Here is a 21,366-nt window from a genome sequence, read left to right on the forward strand (position 1 = left end):
CGTAACATTGACTATTATCATCATCAGATGGTACTCTCTTGGGATTTGCATATTCCAACACAAATCATGCACAAAATAAATATCGATATATTAGCATATATCGACCTATATATTTTATACACGACAAACGGTAGCAAAATATCGTGACGTTCGGTTTACAGTGAACCCTGCTAGGATAAAGAAAAGTTGTCAGTGGAGACAAAGCAAACATCGCCGATTTTCTTTCTTAACGCGGAATATTAATACCGTTACGCATATATTAAACTGCGTCCAATATTTGTCTATATCTCTATAACGAAACGCTTACAACAATGCTTCGTATAACATATTTTTTCTTATTTTCGTTTCTTCAAACATTTATAGTTATTGAAACATACAAAAAATTGAAAATTCAAATTACACATAATAAGGTACAAAAATGATACGATATACATTATAAATACGTTTGAAATTACTAATAAATAAATTATTCGTTGTATGAAAAAATGTTTCGGATAAAAGTTGAACGATTTCGAGAGGCGTTTGAAAAATTTGATCTTACTATGTAGTTTGAATAGCAACATAGAAGATTAAATCAATCTTTCTTTTTCAATATAATCGTAGCAATATTTTGGATTTTAAACTTTCACGATCAGTAGATGACATATTTTTGTTTCTTCGTAGTTTCGATCATATTTCTATTAGTATATTGTTCTTTGTTTACAAAACGTCAGAACTAAATCATATATTTTCGATGTATCAATCTGCGTAACTATGTATATGTTGTTCTATTTTGAACGTTTATCATATAATGTCGTGAGAATTGCATTGTTTTGATGTAGTTTCCGCGTTCAACGTGACTCATGGAAATCTGATCCCCGGGAAAGGACCATCGCGTAAAGTCCTTTCTTTTTTTCTGCCGTCATGCGCATGCAAAATTGTGGTTTCTTTATACAAATGAAGTGGTCAAGAGGTGGTATTATCGGGGATGCCCCTCTACCACTCTTGAGGATTCATAGAAGCGTCAGAAGGCGAACGTTGACAGTTGCTACCTGATAGGTACCTCGTGAACCGTCAGTTGAAATCCTACCTACGAAGTAAACTGACAACGTAGGTTAGATAGATCGTGATCAATCTCGCCTCGTTAAAACTTGTCGATATAAAGTGAAAAGTGTTCGACTCTGAGCGTAGAAATCTTGATCGACCTATTTTGTGACGTGAAACAATTTTTTGAATATTTAATGTACTTTCTACATTTTTCATGATTTTATTCAGTTATCCGTGAAACTGACGATATAGGACTGACTGACAAGGGGATGAATAATTTCGTGTGACCATACTTGTGATAGTGATTAATTTGTGTTCAGAATTTCTTTTTCCATTCGAATTTGCCGATGATGGAGTCAATGTCGCTCAGTGCTGCTAATTCAAGTAGATTTTGAGATACATGTAAGTAACTATAAAAGTAGAAAAAAGATAGACATCAAATATCTATAAGTTATGATTTTACATATTAAAATAATGAATAGTTTACGCGAACGATTTAGTTTTATACTAGAAATATGTGCATTGATAACTGCGTAGAACAATAAATCAGCTGATGAATCTTTCTCTTCATTTCATTTACACTTCATGTTTCTCACAGGGAAAATTCTATTATTTGTTTCCTTGGAGTAAGAAATACGAGATGTGAGTGAAACAGATTCGTCATTTGATTCATTGATCTACGGTAGCTGTTAGTGTTTTTCTATAAAATCAAATTGTTTATAACTGGAAAAATATGCTTCGAACGATACTTTCGTCCATAAACTTTTCACATTACCGAGAATCACATTCTCTAAACATTTTTGATTTTTTCTAACTTCCTGTATAGAAAATCAGACTATTTAAAGAAGACTGGATGAATAAAGTGTTTCGAGAGAAAGTTATCAACAGAGGTTATCTCTTGCTGAGGTAAACATTATAGAATTTTTATTGCAGTAATCTATCAATTTCCTTGAATCTTCTTCAACTTGGAGCAAATGTATCGAGCACAGTGTTAATCAAGAATAAAGCGGAATAGAGACGCTTCTCGGTTAGATTTCCTTTTGAAATTATTCGTTTAAATTTATCGTCTATTTCCCTCTATACTCTACAATATCATTTTTTCGTCGAAAGAAAAAATTTGTTATCCCTGTGCTCGAAAACCACGTAATCTACTTTCTTTGTTTTCTTGCCATTCAAATGGTATATTTTTATCAAAATTGCACAGATACATTATTAATTTATGGCATGTTACAGAGTTCCAAGATGATCAGTATCATCGTCAAGACTATTTTGCTGGTGTATCTTTTTCAATTGTTTGTTGGGATAGTTGGCCAGTCGCCGTGTTCCAACTACTTCCGATATATTCAGGATGATGTCTCAAACGAACTCATCGGTTACATTGAAATACCATTCCCACCACGTGGAGTTATCTTGCAACTCAGCGTCACTTTAAGTGTCGCTGTCGCACTACCTTCGGTAAATTGAATTTTTAAACATTACTGACTTTGAAATTTCGAAAGATATGACTATGAAAGTTTCTTGCTTGTCTACATATCTGCCGCTTTGAATCAAATATAATGTCTTCCTCGGTGTACGAGTCGGTTATTGGCTAAACCAGAACTCCACAAAACAAAATGTAGAGAAAATTGATGAAATTTTATAAGATACAGGCATCAATGAAAGTGAATTGGCATTGAAATTTCAAAAATTTCAAAAATTTCAAAAAGTAGAGTTAACCACTTTGGCTCACTGTTCTTTTAAATTCTTGAATACAACAGAAGAGTTAAACTTGCTTCAACAAGTAGGTACTAAGCATTACGCTAATGAATAATTGAAAATAAATGGTGATCTTGTACATTGCATTGTTTTTTCGTGAATGAAGTACTTACCATCTTTCTTTGAAATCCGCGTTTGGTTGTAATTACGTACAATCGTAAGATTAAATGTGATGACCCGTGATATATTCGAAGCTTGAAACTTTTTGTCATATAGTAACGTTAACGAATGTTGAATCATCACCAAGCATTTGCGTTATTGGATATTGTGTGTACAAATCTATTGTATGTTTAACGTTAACTCATCGAATTTTCCCAGATTTAATGATAAATATAGTAATCTAAAATTAGATGAATATGTAATAAGTTAAATAAAGAACACTTATCGTTTTAAATGAAATGGGAAAGATATCTTTGAATTGATGTTTCATTCATTTCAGTCAGCTCACATTTAAAAAAAAAAAATGTATATATTAGGAAAATATTATATCGAATTAGTGCCAATGATTTTCCCGTATTTCAGAAATACGTTGGACGATTGGAATTGGCAAATTCGAAAGAACAGTCGATTAAGGCAGTGAATCAGGGCAGGCCTCTGTCGTATAAAATCCATTTTCCTCTACCTCGACCAATACCATTATTAAGCAGTTTGTGGTTCAACGATCAATTTATCTGTTCCGGTCCACGTGGTATGTATACTTTTTCAAAGATAAATCATGCATTGTTCATTCTCTTTAAAACTAATGTCGCGTAGAAAATATTAAAAGTTATTATCAACATCTTTCTCAGTTTGAAAGATTCCTTTAATTAAATAAGTCCCTCTAATTTGTTTGCATTGATCTAATCTACGTCAGTGCGCTAAATGAATATAATAATCGATCAAAGCATTTAACGACAATTACTGTATATCTTTATATTTCCTTAAATACTTACATTAATTTTGATTTAAATTACAATTTTTATGTATATGATCTAATGCATATAATCTATTCATTAAATGAAATATAATTTCTTACAAAGTTTGATCAGTTTGATTTAACGTTAATTTAACTAAGATAATTTGAAAAACTGATTATAAATAATTGGTTAATTATTTATGTAATTCCAGCAAGTGGACCAATTGTCACCTCTATTGTATTAAATCACACACTCTACCCGCCTGGAAATGCTCTCAGTAAGCATCCAGAATTTAATGACAATAATAATTGGAACGGGGTGGGAAATATATATCCACCTCCATCAATAATCGATCGACGCGAACCTTCGCAACCCCCGCATATAGGATCAAATATGCCAAATGTTAAACTCGCACCACCAAATAACGAAGAAATTAATCTAGCGTGTGGTCGAAGCAGTATCGAACCTGTTAATCCTCTCATAGCTAGAGGCGAGAAAGCGTCCCCTGGTCAGTGGCCATGGGTGGCAGCAATCTTTTTAGCCAAATCAAAATTTGAATTTCAGTGCGCAGGCACGTTGATCTCGAATACACATATTATTACAGGTTTGTAACTTTTTTTATAGTTTACTTTGTTAATAATTAATTCCTTAACAACATGTACAACTCTGTACATACATATAGTAATTAGAGTTGTACTTTTTAAAACTTCAGTTTCTTTAATAAGCCTTTAATATTTATTTATATTTTTCCTGTCTAATGCTTGAGAGGAAGATAATAATAATAATAATAATAATGTACTAATAATAGTATTAAATTAAAGTAAAAGATTCATTACAGACAGCGAAAGAAATATTCATACGTATTATATTTTAAATATCAATTTAATACTATAATTGAAATTTAATACGATATTAAATATTCTCTAAACTCGTAGCTAGAAAAAGAGCGATTACTTTAAAAATATAAAACAGCTTTAGTTATCGTACCAATAATTGAACTGGCTCTTTTCATTTCTCTTTCATCATTAAAACAAGCAAAATCAGGAAGTACACATTGCAAATGAAAAGTCAATTTGTCAGTTAGTGACTAAGCAGATTCCGCTTTTTCTTAGTCATCACAAAGACAAATAATAATTATAAATATTCCTGAAAAGGCTGCGGATATCTATGCAAATTCAAACTTTTGCGAATCACAACTGAAGAAATGCAATCAAAGTAAAAATTTGCTTTACCTACTAAATAACAGTAAAGAATATTATATTTTAGATATTTTATATATTTTTACATGTTAGCATTCTGTTCATTTTTGTATTTCCAAATATTTTATAATTGCATGAAAATCCGCAGCCTATTTATGAATAATTCATCGATCTAGCATTTTATTGACGAGAGTTATGATATGTTTTATAATACTATACATTTATAACATATTCTTTTAGCTGCGCACTGTTTACAAATGAATAAAGCAAATCTACCTGCTGGCTCATTTTTGGTATCCTTGGGACGCTATCGACTCCGAGACTGGAGAGAAAAAGGTTCGGAGAATCGGGAAGTAATACAGTACAGGGTTCACCCCGATTTTGTCGCGGGTGGTAATGCCGATGCAGATCTAGCCATATTGATGCTACGAGAGAGAGTGGAATTCAATTCGATGATAAAACCTATTTGTCTTTGGTCCGGATCTTCGCTTCTGTTGAACGTTGTAGGCAAGTTTGGCTACGTAGTAGGCTGGGGACGCGACGAATTGGGAAACCCGTATGTTCAAGAGCCCCGACAGATCAAGGTTCCGATCGTGGCTCAGGTAAAATTTTTATACAAAATTGATTGCTTGCGTACAATCGTAGAACTGATAAATAAATAGAACTTACAATGATTTATGCTGAATTAATGTTCACCGCAATTTCATATCTCGTGAAATATCCTGTAGAATGCTTTCTTGTGGAGCAAAATTGATGACTTGACTCTAGATTTATGGAATATATTTAATTAATCATTTAATTTTAAAAGAGTTTTATGTTTGATGTTTGACAAAATTCTAGGCGTTTCAACTACATGTGAATAACGTTCGATGAATAAATTGCAGGAAGTTTGTCTCTGGAGCAACAGCAACTTCGTCGCGTTCACCTCAAACCGAACGTTCTGCGCTGGTCAGAGAAACGGAAGTGGCCCATGCAACGGCGACAGCGGAAGCGGCTTCGTGATATACAATAGCGAAATGGATCGTTATCTATTGCGAGGGGTCGTTTCGAGGTCCCTTTTGGACAGTAGCACTATGTCTTGTGACTTATCGCAATTCGTCGTTTATGTAGATATTGCTCAACACCTAGACTGGATACAAACAGAGATTTCTAAGAATAATTGATGATCAATGATTAACTGATAAATTATTGATAATTGTAACTATAAATGTACTAGTCGATTAGATTTTGTTTATAAATTATTATTTTATCATATTAAACCTTGAATAGTTCGTAGAATAGTTTTTAATTTATAGAACACCAAATCTTGATTAATCGAAGATGTTACATTACCTTTATTTTGATTCCTTAGACTTGTGTCATAAATTACACTTCGATTTATTCGTTGTATTACGTGCCGATAAATAATTGAAATGATCCTATGTGCTTGCAAAAAGTGGAGTTTAAATGCAATATTTCTGGACTGTTCATGTTTCTGTTGTTTTATTAATCGGCCAGTGCTCTCCGTATCAGTATTTACGAAATTGATGATGGCAAGTGTACAAAAGTATACGATTTACCTGTAATAATAGATGATATAGCGTAATTTAATTATTTTATATCGTATCGTGCGTATTATTTATTACTGACATACTTTTCGTTCTTAAATCGATCGCGTCTGCATTTATTTTCATTTGCATAAAACATGTTCTTTATCTTATATAGTTTTATGCAAATTGTATACAGTTTTATTAATTTGTAGAGAACTGCTTACTACGTATTCTAGTTTTAATTCCATAGCATTCCATTACGACACACATGTTTGCATTTTTCTTACAATGTTAGTCCGACTTATTGTATGTACAATAAAATGATCCTGTTGACTATGAATATATAATATTTATATATACATAATAAAACCTTTTTTATAACCGATTTTAACAGAAGTGAGAATAACATAACTCGATCAGCAAAACAATTAGAACTCAATGATGCGTATTTCTATTTATTTTCAATTATACATACTCTTACACATAAATCATTTCTTATTGTATAAAGACAGTGGTAAGCGAAACATATAGAATGGAAGAAAATAAGTGTACAACGATACAAACTAGAATGATATGTATAATTTTATATATACGACAAAATATGAGAAATATACGCGTGAAGAGAGACAGAGAGTGAAGTGGAAAAAATAACTACAAGATACTAAGTAAAACAATATTTCTTAATTACGAATGAACAACATGTCCTGACTTCAAAAAAAACAGGTCTATCAAATGATTTATTTCGAAATGCTATACAAAATACGCTATTTCCAGAAACGAAGCATGAAAGGAGAGGTTTTGGAATGTTTTCAGTGAAAATAGTTCCTCCTATATCATAAAATTATGTTCTTTATTGTCCCATTGAAGAAGGTAAGCAAAATTTTTCATCTCCAAAATAGCTTACTAAAGAATTCAGTAAGCCCGCATGAGGGATTAAAATGCAGCATATTGGAAACTGCATGTATTTAAATTTGTTCAGTTTGGAAGTATTGTCGTGCAACTGCTCCTAATACGATTTCTGCACTGAACACACCTACAAATATTAAAAAAAAAGATGTAAGAGAATATTTTTGTACTATTCATATATATCTTTCAATATTCTTTTAAAAAATTAAACAGAAATTATGGGAATTACTTACTGATATTTACACGTAAAACGTCAGAAAGAAGATGAAGATCATTTTCATGGGTGATGATGATATAAGTTAATTTATTACTATTCATTTCTTGAATCTGTGTTAGAGATCTTCGTGTTTTTTCCATTGTTCCACCCGCACTTTCAATTATTTCTGCGATCGCTGATGGCGATGGTATTACACTTGGTGTAACATAAAATATTTTACCCTATTCAATAAATAATTATGTTTATGCTTAGTATGAATTTTAAATCATGATCATTCTTACGAACTATTGGTATCGATTAAAATATGTTCTTAGCTAATAAAAAAATTACTTTAAGTACGGTTCCCCTATTAAGGCTCGCTAGTGCCTTTTCAATATTGCAATTAAAACTTTTCTCGAATTCTGGATCCCCAAGCATGTATCCACTTTCATCTAAAAATGTGTTCCTTGCGGAACAATCAAGTAACCACTGTAACGTGACAATATATTTACAACGTGATAAGCAACATAACAACTTTACAGTTCTTCTTGGTGCTGTCATCACGAGATGAGTTGCATCTCGCCAACTTGCTGCCAGTACACCACCTAATTCCCGAATTCTCTGTTAAACGAATAATTCAAATTCTTATTATAATATGAATTGAATTCGTTTTACGCGTTTTATACATTGAATTTAAAATGTATAAATAGGAGATTTTACTGAATTTTATTGTATGCGTTACCTTCGCATGCTTCCTAGGATTAATACCAGAGAACAATATTCTTGGTTGCTTATCCAGAGGTGGAGGATCAGGATTACTAACGACTATTGGTTCATCCAAGCCCAACAAATGTGGATCTTTATTCAGTAACGGGCCGTCTAATCGCGGCTTTTTATACTTTCTTATCGAATTTGGTCCCTGACCAACCTGCTTTACTTTATCGTACGATTCCTGAGTAATGTTTATTGGCATCTTCCACGCAGCTGAAAGAAATGGTATTTTAACATCAGCCAGAAAATTAAATTTAGAAAGACTAATGGAATGAATAAAGTATGATTTTTTTGTTGGAAAAATATACAATTGATCAAGTTCACGATACCCATTAAATGAGGCACTAGCGAATAATCCAATCTAAAGGGATTGCCCAGACTGTACTGCTGATATTTCGGATTTTCGGTTTGATGCAGCGCATTCATTTGTCCGCACAGCAAGTCCGTTAACCATTGAGCATTTACTACTCCTGTTTGCCATTCTCGAGCCTTTTTATATTTTTGACCGTCCGGTCTGAAATGGTTTTTGTTAAATATAAGGATGTCGATAGTAACGAATGATCAATCGTTACGCGTGGTATCATAAAAGGTGGTTATACTTCATTTACTCTGTGCTCTATACATTTTGAGCAAAGGGTGAATTTAGTATGTAAAGTAAATAAAAGAAGTTTACATACATGTTTATCTTATTTGACGTTGTTTCCAAATGATAGATACTTTGGATTTCTGTAATTTTGTTAAAAATGTTATTAATTGCACTTTGTATGTTGTATCACATGTAAAATCTTGGTGATAACTTATAAATATTTCCATTACATATTATTTCAGGTAAATTTGATGTTATACACTCTATATAAAAAATTTATATACATAATGCATACAAAAATAAATCATTTATAATCAACAAATAAAACCTAACTTAACATGCCACTGTTTTCATTCACTTCACATTTTAATGAAAGTAATAATTATTAAATATCAAAAATATTTTATAATAACCCCTGTAATGTCTCAACATTTTAGAAACAAAGTCAAATAAGACAAACATCAACATAAAGTCTTCCATCATTCTTTCCTGTCAAATTCATCTCTAAACGTGCCCACCAACATTTTACGATACCCATTGGTATAATTCATATAACTTAATTATTCATTTAAATCAAGAATTAAAGCCCCAATAATATCAGGATTGTTTGTGTTGAGTAACAAAACATCTCTACCTTCTGCAAATGAGGAGAGTGTTGTGCCTGGTGAAGTAATTGGTAACTTTAGCTCCCAATGCTTCCAGCATATACTTCACCTTCGCTCGTTCTTCTCCTTCAAATCCAGACAATGATACAATTTGTTTTGCACACGGAAGCTCTGTCAAACTGAATGGTGTTGGAAAATGCAGTGCGTGCCAAGGTGGAACTACCTGCTGTTTACTGACTACATCCGATAGCCAGTGAGCACTGACGCAACGTTTTCCTTCCCGTAATGCCTGCACTACTGTCGGATGTTTCTGCGTAATCGCAAGTACATGAGTAGCTCGGGTACAATATTGCGGTTCCACCTCTCCGCCGTGTCTCTCGATCACTTGTTTCCATACGGAAACATCGTTCGGACGTTGCACATCGTATTCGACGATAACAAAGATACAACCTAGCAAAAATAGATCTGGTGGAACTGGAAAGAAATAACAATTTATTACTCTGGTGAAAAAAAAGAAGTTTCCAGGTAAAAGACGAAGATGAATTAATGAGTAGTACACTGCGGATTTCAACAAACTTTGCAATCGGATAAAACACAGGTACATAAAAAAAACATGCAGTCATTAAGACTTTTTAAGAAACTGAAAAATCATACGTTTCAGATTTGGATTGTGACCATAGAACTGAGCTTTCGCTTGAGGCATCACCGAAGCATACTGCATCTTTATTGGCGCACCGGGTGGCGTTCCATTTGTGATATTACCAACGGTCCTTCGCTGATATGCCGCCAGAAGTTGTGGATCCTGAGACGGCGGCGGCGGTGGTCTGTGTTGCGCGGTCATTAATCTCAGTTGACCAGCCGCACTACCTTCAGCAGCACTACCTTGTAATCTATTCGTCAACATGTTTGCCAGGGCCGTTTTTGTCTTCGCATTAACGACTAATTGTTGGTCTGGTGGTATTTGGGCATTATTCGACAACGAAGTCAAGGGAGGCTCTTGTTGCGCGCCCTGTTGCTGTTGTTGTTGTTGTTGCTGCTGCTGCTGCTGCTGTAAGTGTTGAAGTTGTTGCAACCTTGCCATTTGTTGCTGTTTTTGCATATGTAATTGCGCTATATGTTGAGGAGTTAAAGCTTGACCCTGTTGAAACGTTTGACCAGGTTGGCCGGCTTGTGGACCTTGCACATTTTGATTGGTTTGCACAATCACCTGATTAGAAGAATTAATTGGTGTTAAGGCTGGTGGTTGAACCCCAGAATGTACCGGCTTTTGACCAGGCGTTTGTGCAAGTTGAGGTCCTATCATCTGAGGACGTGGTTGCTGAATCCACTGCAAACCACCAGGTTGAACTGGTTTTCCTGGACTTCGTATAACAGCGATATGCGCGCCTTGTTGCGCTTGACGATTTTGCATTTGCCTCTGCAGTAACAAGTTTCTTTGTTTCTGAATTTTTTGGATAAATTGAGCCCTTTGCTGTGGATCCATTTGTTGTAACTGTTGATGAGTTTGAGCATCCAATTGAATTAACTGCCTTGGTGGCTGTGGTGGCTGTTGAGCCCATTGTCCACTTGGTCTTTGTGGGCCGATTTGTTGTTGTTGCTGTCTTTGTAATTGCAAATGGTATTGTTGCTGTTGCCATTGCGAATCTCTTTGCACAATAAAACCTTGCTGATTTGGACCCATTAATTGTTGATTCTGAGGTTGCTGCTGTAACTGACCGTCTCTTATAACAAATTGTTGTGAACCTTGAGGCGCAGATTGTTGCAGTTGTTGGGAGATTTGTTGAATTTTCTGCTGTTGTTGCTGTTGTTGCAATAATATAAGTTGCCGTTGTTCGGATGTGAGCTGTTGCGGTGGAGCCTGTTGTTGATTCAACTGATGCTGTTGTGTTCCAATTTGTTGTTGTTGAGTAGGAATCTGTTGTTGTAAAACTATTTGCTGTTGCTGTTGGGGTGTTAGTTGCACTTGTTGTTGGACTAATTGTTGCTGAGTAGTAATTTGCTGCTGCTGTGATAAATGTTGCTGTTGTTGGTTTATTTGTTGTTGCGGAAGAATTTGATGTTGGTTTAGCTGTTTTTGCTGTGTTAATAATTGCTGTGGTGATGACATTTGATGTTGAGGTAATTGTGAATTGATTTGTTGCTGCTGTTGTTGTGTCATCAATGGTTGCTGTGCAAGTGACTGCTGCTGCGTTCCAATTAATTGCTGCTGCTGTTGTTGCTGAGATGTTAATTGCGGAGACTGTTGCTGATTCAAAAGCTGTTGTTGCGTGTATTGCTGTTGTTGTAATTGCTGATGCGGTGTAAGTTGTTGAGGTAACTGTTGTTGCTGATTTAATTGTTGTTGTTGTATTAATGTATGCTGTATATTCATTTGTTGTTGTTGTTGCTGCGGCGATAATTCTGGTTGTTGTATTTGTGATGGTATAGATTTCATTTGAGCAACATTATTTTGTTGAGAGGCTTGTGGCAACCAAGTAGTTTGTGCAACATTTTGATCAGAAACAGAAGACGTAATTGTGGAAGCATTGGACAAACTTGCTGTAGGAATTGGTCGTGGAAGATGTTGCTGTGGATTGACATTATTTTGCCCATTTGTTGTATATGGAATTGCAGTTACAGTTGCATTAGCTGTGTTTACACTATGGGAGGTATTGGAAGATACTGGTGGACTCGGTTGATTCCAAGGCATCCGTTGTTTGAGTTGTTCCAACATGGCTTTAGTTTTCTCTTGTTCTTCTCGTGCAGTATTATTTTCAGTATCTTCATCCATAAAGCCAGTAATCATGGCTGTAGAACTATTTGGATATGTTAATAGTCTTGGATGGTATTCTACCTCACTCACAATAGTTCCTTTTTTACAACATTCTGTTACCCAATCTGGAGTTACAATTTGGATAGGATGCCTCATTGCAGTTTCATATTTAAGCCCAGCAGCCTTTCCAGTAATTAAATGAGTGCAATACCGATCTAAGCGTAATTGACATTTACCACCTTGGAGCGTGATCATTGCCCACAGACTTTTGCTGTCTGCACGACTTATCTGAGACACACATGCTCGTACATTTGAAAATAACTGTGTATCTTCAGGAGAAAAATAGTGGGGCCTATATTATTATATAGATAAGGAAATGAATTATTCTTATATAGATGAAATTTATTACAGTAATGTAATATTTTTCCTATACAAAAATGAAAATATATAATAAAATTTACTATTGAATTACTCTAATGTTTTATTAAACTAAAATTTTCTATATTACTAATAGATTACAAATTTTTTAATAGAGGATACGGCAGAAGTTTATTGCATTTGACAGAATATAGAATCCAGTTTTGTGTAACTGCTGGTATCTCATAGATATCCTTCGCAGCAGATATATCATTTTCCAATGCGTCATACCCTGCTATTAAATGTGTAACAAAATCACTAAAATAATTTGATCTTTCAGCACCTCCCTCCTGTAGTAAATTTAAAATCTGGAAACAATTTAAAAAAAATATTTGTTTCTAGTACACAAAAATCTTTTTAATGCGTTGTTAGAATCATGCATTTATATGATGATAAATGTCCCAAATTTTTGTTTCAAAATTAGGACATATATAAAAGTATGTAAAGCGATGAAGTCAGTTCTTAATTTTACAAAATTCTTAATTAATCTTAATTGTTAAACTTGCAATTGTTACAACATATTATATGTTCTATTTAATTTACATTAAAAATTTTGATAAACTTTAACTAATCTAATACAACAAAATATTCTATGTTGAAAAATGCTATACAATTAATGCTTTCTAAAAGTCTGTTGTCACCTTCACATTCAAGGAGTACAGTATGTTAAATTTGACTCCATTTTATAACCTCTCTTGTATCAATCGCGATTAATTTGGAGTAATTGTGGACAGATCACGATTTTCAATGATTAAAATATAATAATATCAATATTATGAAATTAGTAACATTATGTCAAAGGTAAAGGAAAAACGCGGGAAACAGTAAAATGACATACCTTAGGATCACCTTCGCCGCTGACGTAGTATTTAACATCGGCGAATAAGGCCCCATCGAGTTTTAATTCCTCAAGACCGGCCCTTATGTCGCCCATCCTTAAAAAATTACAGGTAAAATCACGTATTCCACATCACAACTAAACGGCGCGTTTTCAAAAATGAAGTTGGAACACACACAATATTTGATAACAAAACCCACTCGCGACGCTTTTGTTATTATTATGATTTCAAGGTTATGTAGCTACTTCGAAGTCGAACGATGTATATCGTACTCGATATTTATCGAAAGCTTCGAGTGCGCTAGATTTGAATATCGAAGATGTCAGCTGAATCTAATATGGAATCGTGTTATATCTCTATGCCAGTCTTTATTAAAAAGCTCAAAAATAAATTAGAATACGCGTAGAAACCTTAAATTTGCTGTATTAAAAGTAATTAACGATGTGACGAATAATTGATGTGAATTGTTTTCGGTTTCTTAGCTTTCACATTTTATTCAAATTTTAACCTTTGATTTAATTGCATCATAATAATAATAATACTTAAATGAAAGTGTTGAAGTGAAAAATATTTTTGGATACTTTTATGTGTTTAATATTAATAAAACTTACTGTGGTAACATGCAGCTGTATATAAATTTGACGGCATTAGAAGTAGCTGATTTAGAATACTACAAGGTACATGTATGACTATTATGTCCTTTTGATATTATATGTCGGAGATGAAAGAACACCGGAACTTTGGAAAGACCCCTAGTACTGTAATTTAGATTCCACCATAGCCGTAGTTAAACAATCACCGTCCTTCAGCCCGATTGTAATTGCCTGCAATCTATGAGAATGAGTTTGGGTTCGAGGTGACAACTAGTCACCGAACGTAGCCGCCGTCAAGGGACGAACATTTTTCTAACAAAGTCATGAAAAAGTCTATAGCCCTCTATAAAAAGAAATAGTTGTAACGGCACTCGACAGTAAGCATACTAATGGTTTCTGTCTTGTGGCTCGTCATAAATAGGCCCTATTCTATGGGTAGGTCGATTGCCGGTTATCGAGACATTCACAAAACATCTGCAGCCAGCCTAATAACCCGTCATAAACCTTAAACCTTAATTAACGAAAATAGGCAAACAGTCTTTTCCCGCAAATGACACTTCCGAAGACTGACCAATTTAACAATAACGGCAATTTCAATGAAGATTCATTACCTGCCCACACCTCCGATCCTACTGGCTCTCCGACATATATATATGATAGTTATGTAAAGTATACATTTTTCAGATAATTGTTATAATATGTGTACAAGACTTGAGAAACTTTAACTTGTTTTCTAAATTATTCTCTATTCTTTCATCGATTTGATAATAAAGAGACCAGAAATTGAAACAATTAATAAAATGATTTTCAAACCATTAAAGATTTGCATAATATTTGAAATATACGCCATTTTAGAAAATGTTTAACAATGTTTAATATTACTCTATACTTAAAACATTCTTTATAAAAAACTCGGTTTGTCTCAAAACATGAAAATATATTTGAAATTTTATCTGTTTACTGTTCATCGATATAAATAAATATTACTATAGGACTACATGAAAAACACAATGTTTGAAAACATTTGTTTACTTTATTGTATACTCTTTTCATTCGCGTAGTAGGTACATATCAGCATCTAAAATGCTTTTCACCGTAATAGTTCGCCATAACCTCTTCTTGTTTACGCATTCTTCGTTTTCCTTTTTCACTCGCATTTGCTCTCTTCCTTCACTTGTGTTCTCCCGCTCTTTCTCTCACACTTTCTCTCTCTATCACACACACTAAATATAATCCTCTCTTCTTCTTTCTCTTCTACATATGTGTCTCGTCATTCGCGCTTTCTCTCGCATTCATAGATAAATAAATTATAGGCTAGTATTTACAAGTTCTTCTTAATAGATTTCCTCTCCTTACTTAATTTAATAGTCATTTCTCACTTAACAGATTTATTTATCTTGTAAAGACTCTAGAAATATTGAGCTTGGTCTGGTCAGTATACATCATATAATTCCCATTAACTTTTGTCGCTTTTTTCTTTTAATTAAATTATATGTATCTATGTATGTCTGTGTGTACGTGTATATGTGCATACGTGTCGTCAAAATTTTTTTTCTTCGTTCGTTATGTTTTAGTATTGAATATTTAATTTTCTCCCTTTTTTCCGACCATGGTATATCGTTTCTCATTAAATGATGAAAATGATCGCATAAATGGGCAGAGGCTTGAGGGAAAACGGGAAGCAAAAGTTCAATTTTCCTGGGTGGTGGTGGGGGTCGGGCTGATGAAAAATTACGCAAACCCTCTATTTATAGAAAATTTATAGATTTCTTAATTAGCATCTTGAGATATGAAATTAAAATTGTCCACTTATAAATATGTGTATATGTATATATATATATGTGTGTGTGTATGTTTATCTGTGTACGCGTATTTGTATGCATTATGTATGCATATAGATATATCTCTTTCGTAATAACAGATTCGTAATTTATTTTAGTATTTCTTATTTAACAAGTATCTCGTGAAACGATATAGAGGTACGTATTGCTCTGTAACAAAAGAAAATGAAGCATTCACAGTGTTTCACGGACAATCGGTAACAAGTTTGTATTATAGTTCGTAATAGCTAAGGCAGATAATGGAAAGAGTATCGCGTGAATTCGTCTTCGATCAACTTCTTCTGCACGATGTTTCGCCATGGGATGAAAAAGAAACCAACGCGATATTGTTTGTAATTGAGTATCGTCCGTCCGGTGTACACATTACACATTTAAATAGGTGCTTAACGTTTTATAGTTCTATATATCTCAAGTATAATATCCTCTCAGGCACCTGTGATTATTTACAATGCAACAACTATATAACATAAGTAAACTTTCAACTCTATGCGAGCTATTAACATTAAACATTTAACGAAAATTCGTAATTTTTAATTGAATAAAAATATTATTCTTTAACACGGAGATCAAGAATTTTCTTTAAAACTTAGAAAAGAAAAATATCGTTGTGAAAATGGAAAATGAAATTTCTTGTACTTTAAAGAAAAATCGCGTATCATTAGTTAAGTACACTGTTAATTTAACTTTAACAATTAAAGGTTTTAGTCGCGTTATTTCAAAAGACACGATTTATTTCTACGAATTTTTTGCAGTTAAGAGGATATCTATACTTAATCACTTATTATGCCTATTAGATGATAAAATAAGTTAATCAATTGAGTCGAAATTGTAATCTATTTATAATTTGCGCGTGGACAAGAGAAATTCTGTTGAAATTAGGTTGTCACGACTATCAGAAAAGCGAGGAGAGGCTGAATTGTCCATAAACTTGAAAATATTAACGTCCAACTCTTAAAAATTAATCAATGTAATTGCACTTCACAGGCTGCTTCAAGATATCCTTTAAATCCATCAGCACGTCTTTTCGCAGAAACGAAATTTCACTCTGTTTTATCACTTTCTCTTTTCTTCCGAAGTATGTAGGTATATCAATTGCTGGAAGTTATAAATTTAAAAAGGATTAGAAAAATGAACTGAATTCGTGAGTAATGATAAGATAATTAGGCGAAGTTAATGTAAATTAATCGTAATTTGTACCATACGCGCGATATTTCATGAAGTTATATGGTTCAGAAAGCCGCGAGATCGTTTTGGAACTTTTAGCTTCATAGAACTGATTTTCGGGCATTGCGTAACCCTCTGGCATCCAGCTCTTTAAAGAGAAACGTTAATTCCAAATTGGTGGAAAATTTTTACAGACACTTGTAATATCACTTCTAATCGAGCGATATTTTACGATTTAATCAACGTTTAACGTAATACATCGTGAATATAATTTCGTTAACACACGTGTGTAGTGCCTAGCTACTCGTAAATATATGTATTTTCGTATTGATCGTAACGTAACACGTAAAATTCGTCTCGTAATTCTTAAGTCAAGTCTTCGTAGTAGATATGAATATCTATATATAATTTCAAACCGCTATAAACTTTAATTTTCGAATAAAAGATCTCGTATAGTTAGTCGCTAGAGACAGGAAAAAGTATATCCGAATTCCATTTTATTTCTCTCGAAACCATACCAATTCCCTTTATTCAACCAAAATGATTGACGTAAAATTTGATTATCTAACCGAAGCCGTCGTTCGATATCGCCAAATAAAATGAAAGGTCCCTCGAAGGATAAGAGGATCACGATCTTCGATCAATGACTAAACAAAAGCAAACGAGTAGAGGTAGAAGGTTTGTGAGAAATAAATCTAGAGAACAATTCTTCGAACTAGCGTATCTGCATGTGTACGTGTGTGGTATGTATGGATAGATGTGCACGGAGAGGGAATGCGACTAGAACGCAATTTACGCGTGCGGAGGTTTTAGAAACACGTGTATACGCTCCCCTCACGAAGGTCGTATATATTGGCCCACGAATCTCCACATGACAAAAGTCCAGGATCATAGGAAAGGAACGATCAATCCCCTAGATTCTTACACATCGGGTTTTACATCATGGTCTCCCTACAACTGGTCATTCTATCGAAATCTAATTGTAAGTAAGGGCAATCGTTCTCGCAGAGGGCCGCGCTGCCTGCAGCAGTTGCTGGGCCGTTACACCAACCCCTGGGGTGCAAGGTGCTGGTGAGATAACACAATACATCTAGGATTTCGTTAATGCGCTAGGAGCCCGGATTCGCGTCCTCGCTGCTTCTCCGCCTGGCCTCTAGTTCTTGGGCTAGCATAGCCGCCTCCCAATTATTATGTCCCTCTCCACGCACTTCACCTTCCTCGTCGTCATCGCCGTCGTTCTCGCTGTCGCCTCTTCCGGATCTATCGTCGAATTCGTCCTCGGATCTGCTGCTCTCGCTGTTGGACTCTAGATCGATCGCCACCTCATCTTTCCACAGAGACTGTGGCACGATCGAGCTAGGGAGTTCTTGAAGTTCTAATGTTTCTTCCTCGGAGTGTTCTTCCCAGGATCTTCGGTTATGAGAACTAGACTCTATACATGGCGAGCAACGCTTGTAGTGCGACTGAGTGGTGAGGACCGTGTCCACTGAACCGTCTCTCATGAACGGATGGTCCTCACGATCGTCGTCCAAGTCTTCCTCGAACGAGGCATCGTGCTCCGTGCTGTCTCCCAAAGACTCGTCCCCGTTTCTTGAATCTCTTTGTTCCAGTTCTAGTATTCTTGCTTGAAGTTGAGATATTATCTCGTCTCGCTTGCGGATCTCTAATTCCAACGAAGTAAACTGCCGTTCGAACTTTGTCTGTATGTCCTCCTGAAATTTTATTCGTATGCGTATATTAGTTACGAGTAATATAGTTAGTACGCTGGTGTAGAGTTTTGAGTTTGCCGAAGGCTAGCTGTGTCACGGTGTAATTTTCTGTTTAGTTGCAATTTAGTTTACTCTGAGTAATAGATGAAATTACTTTAAATAAGTAACGTAATCTTTATTTTTTTTTTTTTTTTTTTTTTTTAAAGAATAAGATATTTTGAAGTATCACTTGTACGGTATTGATACTATTTTCTTTGAAATAACTTTTCGAGAAATCCAAAAATATTTTTAATATTGTGATGATAGGTCGACAGGCTAGACTGTATATCACAAAGTGGAATATTTTACTATGTATCTATACTTTGACTCCCCTGTTTCTATAGATTGTTTAAAATACTATTACAATTATTTGTTTAATTCATGAATAATTTAATTCATTCATATTACAATTTTTCTACCCCAGACATTTTTGATATGCTATCAAAGTAGAATTTCTTTTATACTTAGAATACTTTTCTTTCTATTTCTAACATTAGTATATTTCATGTATACAATTTCTCAATAAAAAAATTCACTTGCTTTTGTGTAAAATTGGTAGTTTCACATCTTTTGTAGCATTGATGTAAATATCATGAAACATATTAATATCTGCCAACGGGGAAATTAACAGCACATGGATGTCGTTGGTTAAGCGGAGTACGCTAACAAGTAATATATTAGTGATTTGTAAACAGGGAGTAGCATGCAAATAGAACGAGGTTATAAGCCGTTGCGATGCAAACTTCTTGCAAACTGGCTCAGTGCGCGAGAACTTTACGTTGAACAGCTCCGAAGTCGACAACTTCGAAGCCAATATCTTCAAGGGAAATTACAGGAAACCAAGAAATCTTGTAGAACCTCCTCTAGGAAATGTAATTCTTCCAAACGTGTTTCTTGATATCCTTATTAAGTTCTTGAAAATTTTATAAATGGCTTTCGCAAGTTTACCTATTGATTTTTCAGATGAAAGGACACATTCTTGATCCTACGAAAACTTAAAAGTGTCAAACTTTCATTCGTTTAACTCTTACGAATGAAGAAAATATTCAGTTTTTCTGAAATATCTAGTAAGCGATTATTATAAATATTGAAGAAACCGTCTAAATACTATGTAAATCTTGATAGTACATAAAGAAAAGACGCAGTAAAGAGTTACTGTGCATGTCCATTCAAAGCTTTTCTATCTCTTATATGTATTTTTTACTTTATGAAAGATGCTATAAAAGCATATTATTATTTCTGATTAATTACCGTTAGAATTATCTACTTTTCGAATTAATTACGTTCGATTTAATTACAGTCAATCGTATCAGATAACGTAAGGATCGATAGAATATTTTTCTAATTTTTCTCAATTGCATTCAACTCCCCCCCCCCTCTCAATTTGAATTTTTCTCGCCGATTAAATATCAATATGTTTGAAAACCCACCGAATAAAATATCACAGTTGCTTTCATTTCATTTGACAAATAACACCATTCGAAAATATTTTGTTTCACTATTCCCTATCTCTAGAGAAGAATTCGACAAAATTTGAATATTTAACTCGGCGTAAATAGTTCGCCATACGTGTCGAAGTTTAATCCAAACTGCCATCAACGAACTGTTCTACGCGACGAGAGAAAAAGCATAAAAAAATTGCGACTTACTAGACGAGCCTTAACAACTTCTTTGATGCCGGTGACTATCTCCCCCAGGTATTCCTCTTCTCGTGGCCGAGATACCATTTGCAGGATACCTCCGCTGCCCAAAGGACGGAAATTGAGTTTATTGGGCGGTGGCAGTGAGGCCTGCTCTTGGGAGTCGGACAACTGCGACCCAAGCGGATAATTTGCCGGGGTCTGCTCGGACGGTGGACTCTGCAGCGTGTATTTGTTAAATGTCACGCTTTTCGAGAGTTTCGAATGCCGTGCCGCGTAACCTTCTATCGTCGGTGCTCTCATTAATTTCCTCAATTCGGCGGTAGCCGCTTCGCGATCCGGCGTGCTCGTTGCCGAGGTCTCGGAGCTTCCGGTTCTGCTGCCGGCCGACAACTTCTTCAGTATGCTCTTCAAGTTCCGCCTTTCCAACGTCTCGTTCTCCGGTGAAAGTTGATCCGTGGGTGACATCGATGACATTCGATTCTGGAAAATGTGATGCATTGAAAGAACTTGAATTGGCACTGATTAATATCAGACGTTGATATTGTTCATGATTGATAATAGTGATTTCGTCGATAATGTAAAATATTAAATATTAAGATATCGTTCCTTCTTTTAATCCGTCGATCGAGGTTCTTCGTAACGATAGAAAAGTACGTGTGTTCTTCTGATCGATCGCGATGCGTCAACTTCGAGATAGATAATTCTACTTTATCTTAACGGAATTATAAAGATGTAAACTGAAATTGACAGTAGATCGGCACAAACAAAAGACATCTTTCATGAAAGTTAAATTAAAAGGATTCTAGTTTGAAGAATTTTGATTCGATTTGTGCCATTATTAACTCTTCGCAGGTCGTGGTTGATCTGACAGATACATGTAAAATCTAATTCTAAATATTT

At 34.5% G+C, this 21,366-nt stretch overlaps 3 protein-coding genes across 12 annotated transcripts in view; 1 reads left to right on the forward strand and 2 right to left on the reverse strand.

Annotated features, from left to right (window-relative positions):
* The first annotated feature begins 1,013 nt into the window (after positions 1 to 1,013).
* Positions 1,014 to 6,154, forward strand: LOC126915381 (serine protease gd-like). Of its 4 annotated transcripts, XM_050719989.1 has the most exons (7): positions 1,014 to 1,428; positions 1,853 to 1,932; positions 2,260 to 2,481; positions 3,304 to 3,469; positions 3,889 to 4,281; positions 5,117 to 5,478; positions 5,761 to 6,154. In XM_050719989.1, the coding sequence occupies exons 3-7, from the start codon at positions 2,269 to 2,271 to the stop codon at positions 6,037 to 6,039; spliced, it is 1,413 nt and encodes a 470-aa protein (XP_050575946.1). In that variant the 5' UTR covers positions 1,014 to 1,428; positions 1,853 to 1,932; positions 2,260 to 2,268; the 3' UTR covers positions 6,040 to 6,154. The 4 variants fall into 4 exon arrangements, with proteins under 4 accessions (XP_050575946.1, XP_050575948.1, XP_050575947.1 ...); XM_050719991.1 differs by lacking the exon at positions 1,853 to 1,932; XM_050719990.1 differs by lacking the exons at positions 1,014 to 1,428; positions 1,853 to 1,932 and adding an exon at positions 2,004 to 2,169.
* Positions 6,155 to 7,236: 1,082 nt separating this feature from the next.
* LOC126915376 (PAX-interacting protein 1-like) lies at positions 7,237 to 13,724 on the reverse strand. The gene is made up of 9 exons (XM_050719979.1): positions 13,477 to 13,724; positions 12,762 to 12,946; positions 10,124 to 12,573; positions 9,499 to 9,943; positions 8,608 to 8,792; positions 8,250 to 8,491; positions 7,859 to 8,128; positions 7,545 to 7,749; positions 7,237 to 7,438 (listed from the first exon to the last, which is right to left on the reverse strand). The coding sequence occupies exons 1-9, from the start codon at positions 13,570 to 13,572 to the stop codon at positions 7,371 to 7,373; spliced, it is 4,146 nt and encodes a 1,381-aa protein (XP_050575936.1). The 5' UTR covers positions 13,573 to 13,724; the 3' UTR covers positions 7,237 to 7,370.
* A 1,359-nt stretch (positions 13,725 to 15,083) lies between these two features.
* The window catches only part of LOC126915316 (potassium voltage-gated channel subfamily H member 5-like), a 207,306-nt gene continuing 201,023 nt past the window's right edge, over positions 15,084 to 21,366 (reverse strand). For all 7 annotated transcript variants that reach the window (XM_050719885.1, XM_050719883.1, XM_050719884.1 and 4 more), the window contains 2 exons: positions 20,473 to 20,946; positions 15,084 to 18,787 (listed from right to left, as the gene is read on the reverse strand). In XM_050719885.1, coding sequence (XP_050575842.1) covers positions 18,185 to 18,787; positions 20,473 to 20,946 — 1,077 coding nt within the window. In that variant the 3' untranslated portion in view covers positions 15,084 to 18,184. The remainder of the gene's footprint in view (positions 18,788 to 20,472; positions 20,947 to 21,366) is intronic.

The sequence above is a fragment of the Bombus affinis genome, chromosome 4 (assembly GCF_024516045.1).
Source record: "Bombus affinis isolate iyBomAffi1 chromosome 4, iyBomAffi1.2, whole genome shotgun sequence".
NCBI classification, from domain to species: Eukaryota; Metazoa; Arthropoda; class Insecta; order Hymenoptera; family Apidae; genus Bombus; species Bombus affinis.

Bases quoted from the DNA above. Each gene is read 5' to 3' on its own strand.
- LOC126915381 (XM_050719988.1), top strand. The intron at 2,482-3,303 runs GTAAATTGAATT...CCCGTATTTCAG, and splicing joins TCGCTGTCGCACTACCTTCG to AAATACGTTGGACGATTGGA. The intron at 3,470-3,888 runs GTATGTATACTT...ATGTAATTCCAG, and splicing joins TATCTGTTCCGGTCCACGTG to CAAGTGGACCAATTGTCACC.
- LOC126915376 (XM_050719979.1), bottom strand. From the start codon at position 13,572: ATGGGCGACATAAGGGCCGGTCTTGAGGAATTAAAACTCGATGGGGCC. The intron at 9,944-10,123 runs GTATGATTTTTC...ATTTCTTTCCAG, and splicing joins TCACAATCCAAATCTGAAAC to TTCCACCAGATCTATTTTTG. The intron at 7,439-7,544 runs GTAAGTAATTCC...TAATATTTGTAG, and splicing joins CGTTTTACGTGTAAATATCA to GTGTGTTCAGTGCAGAAATC.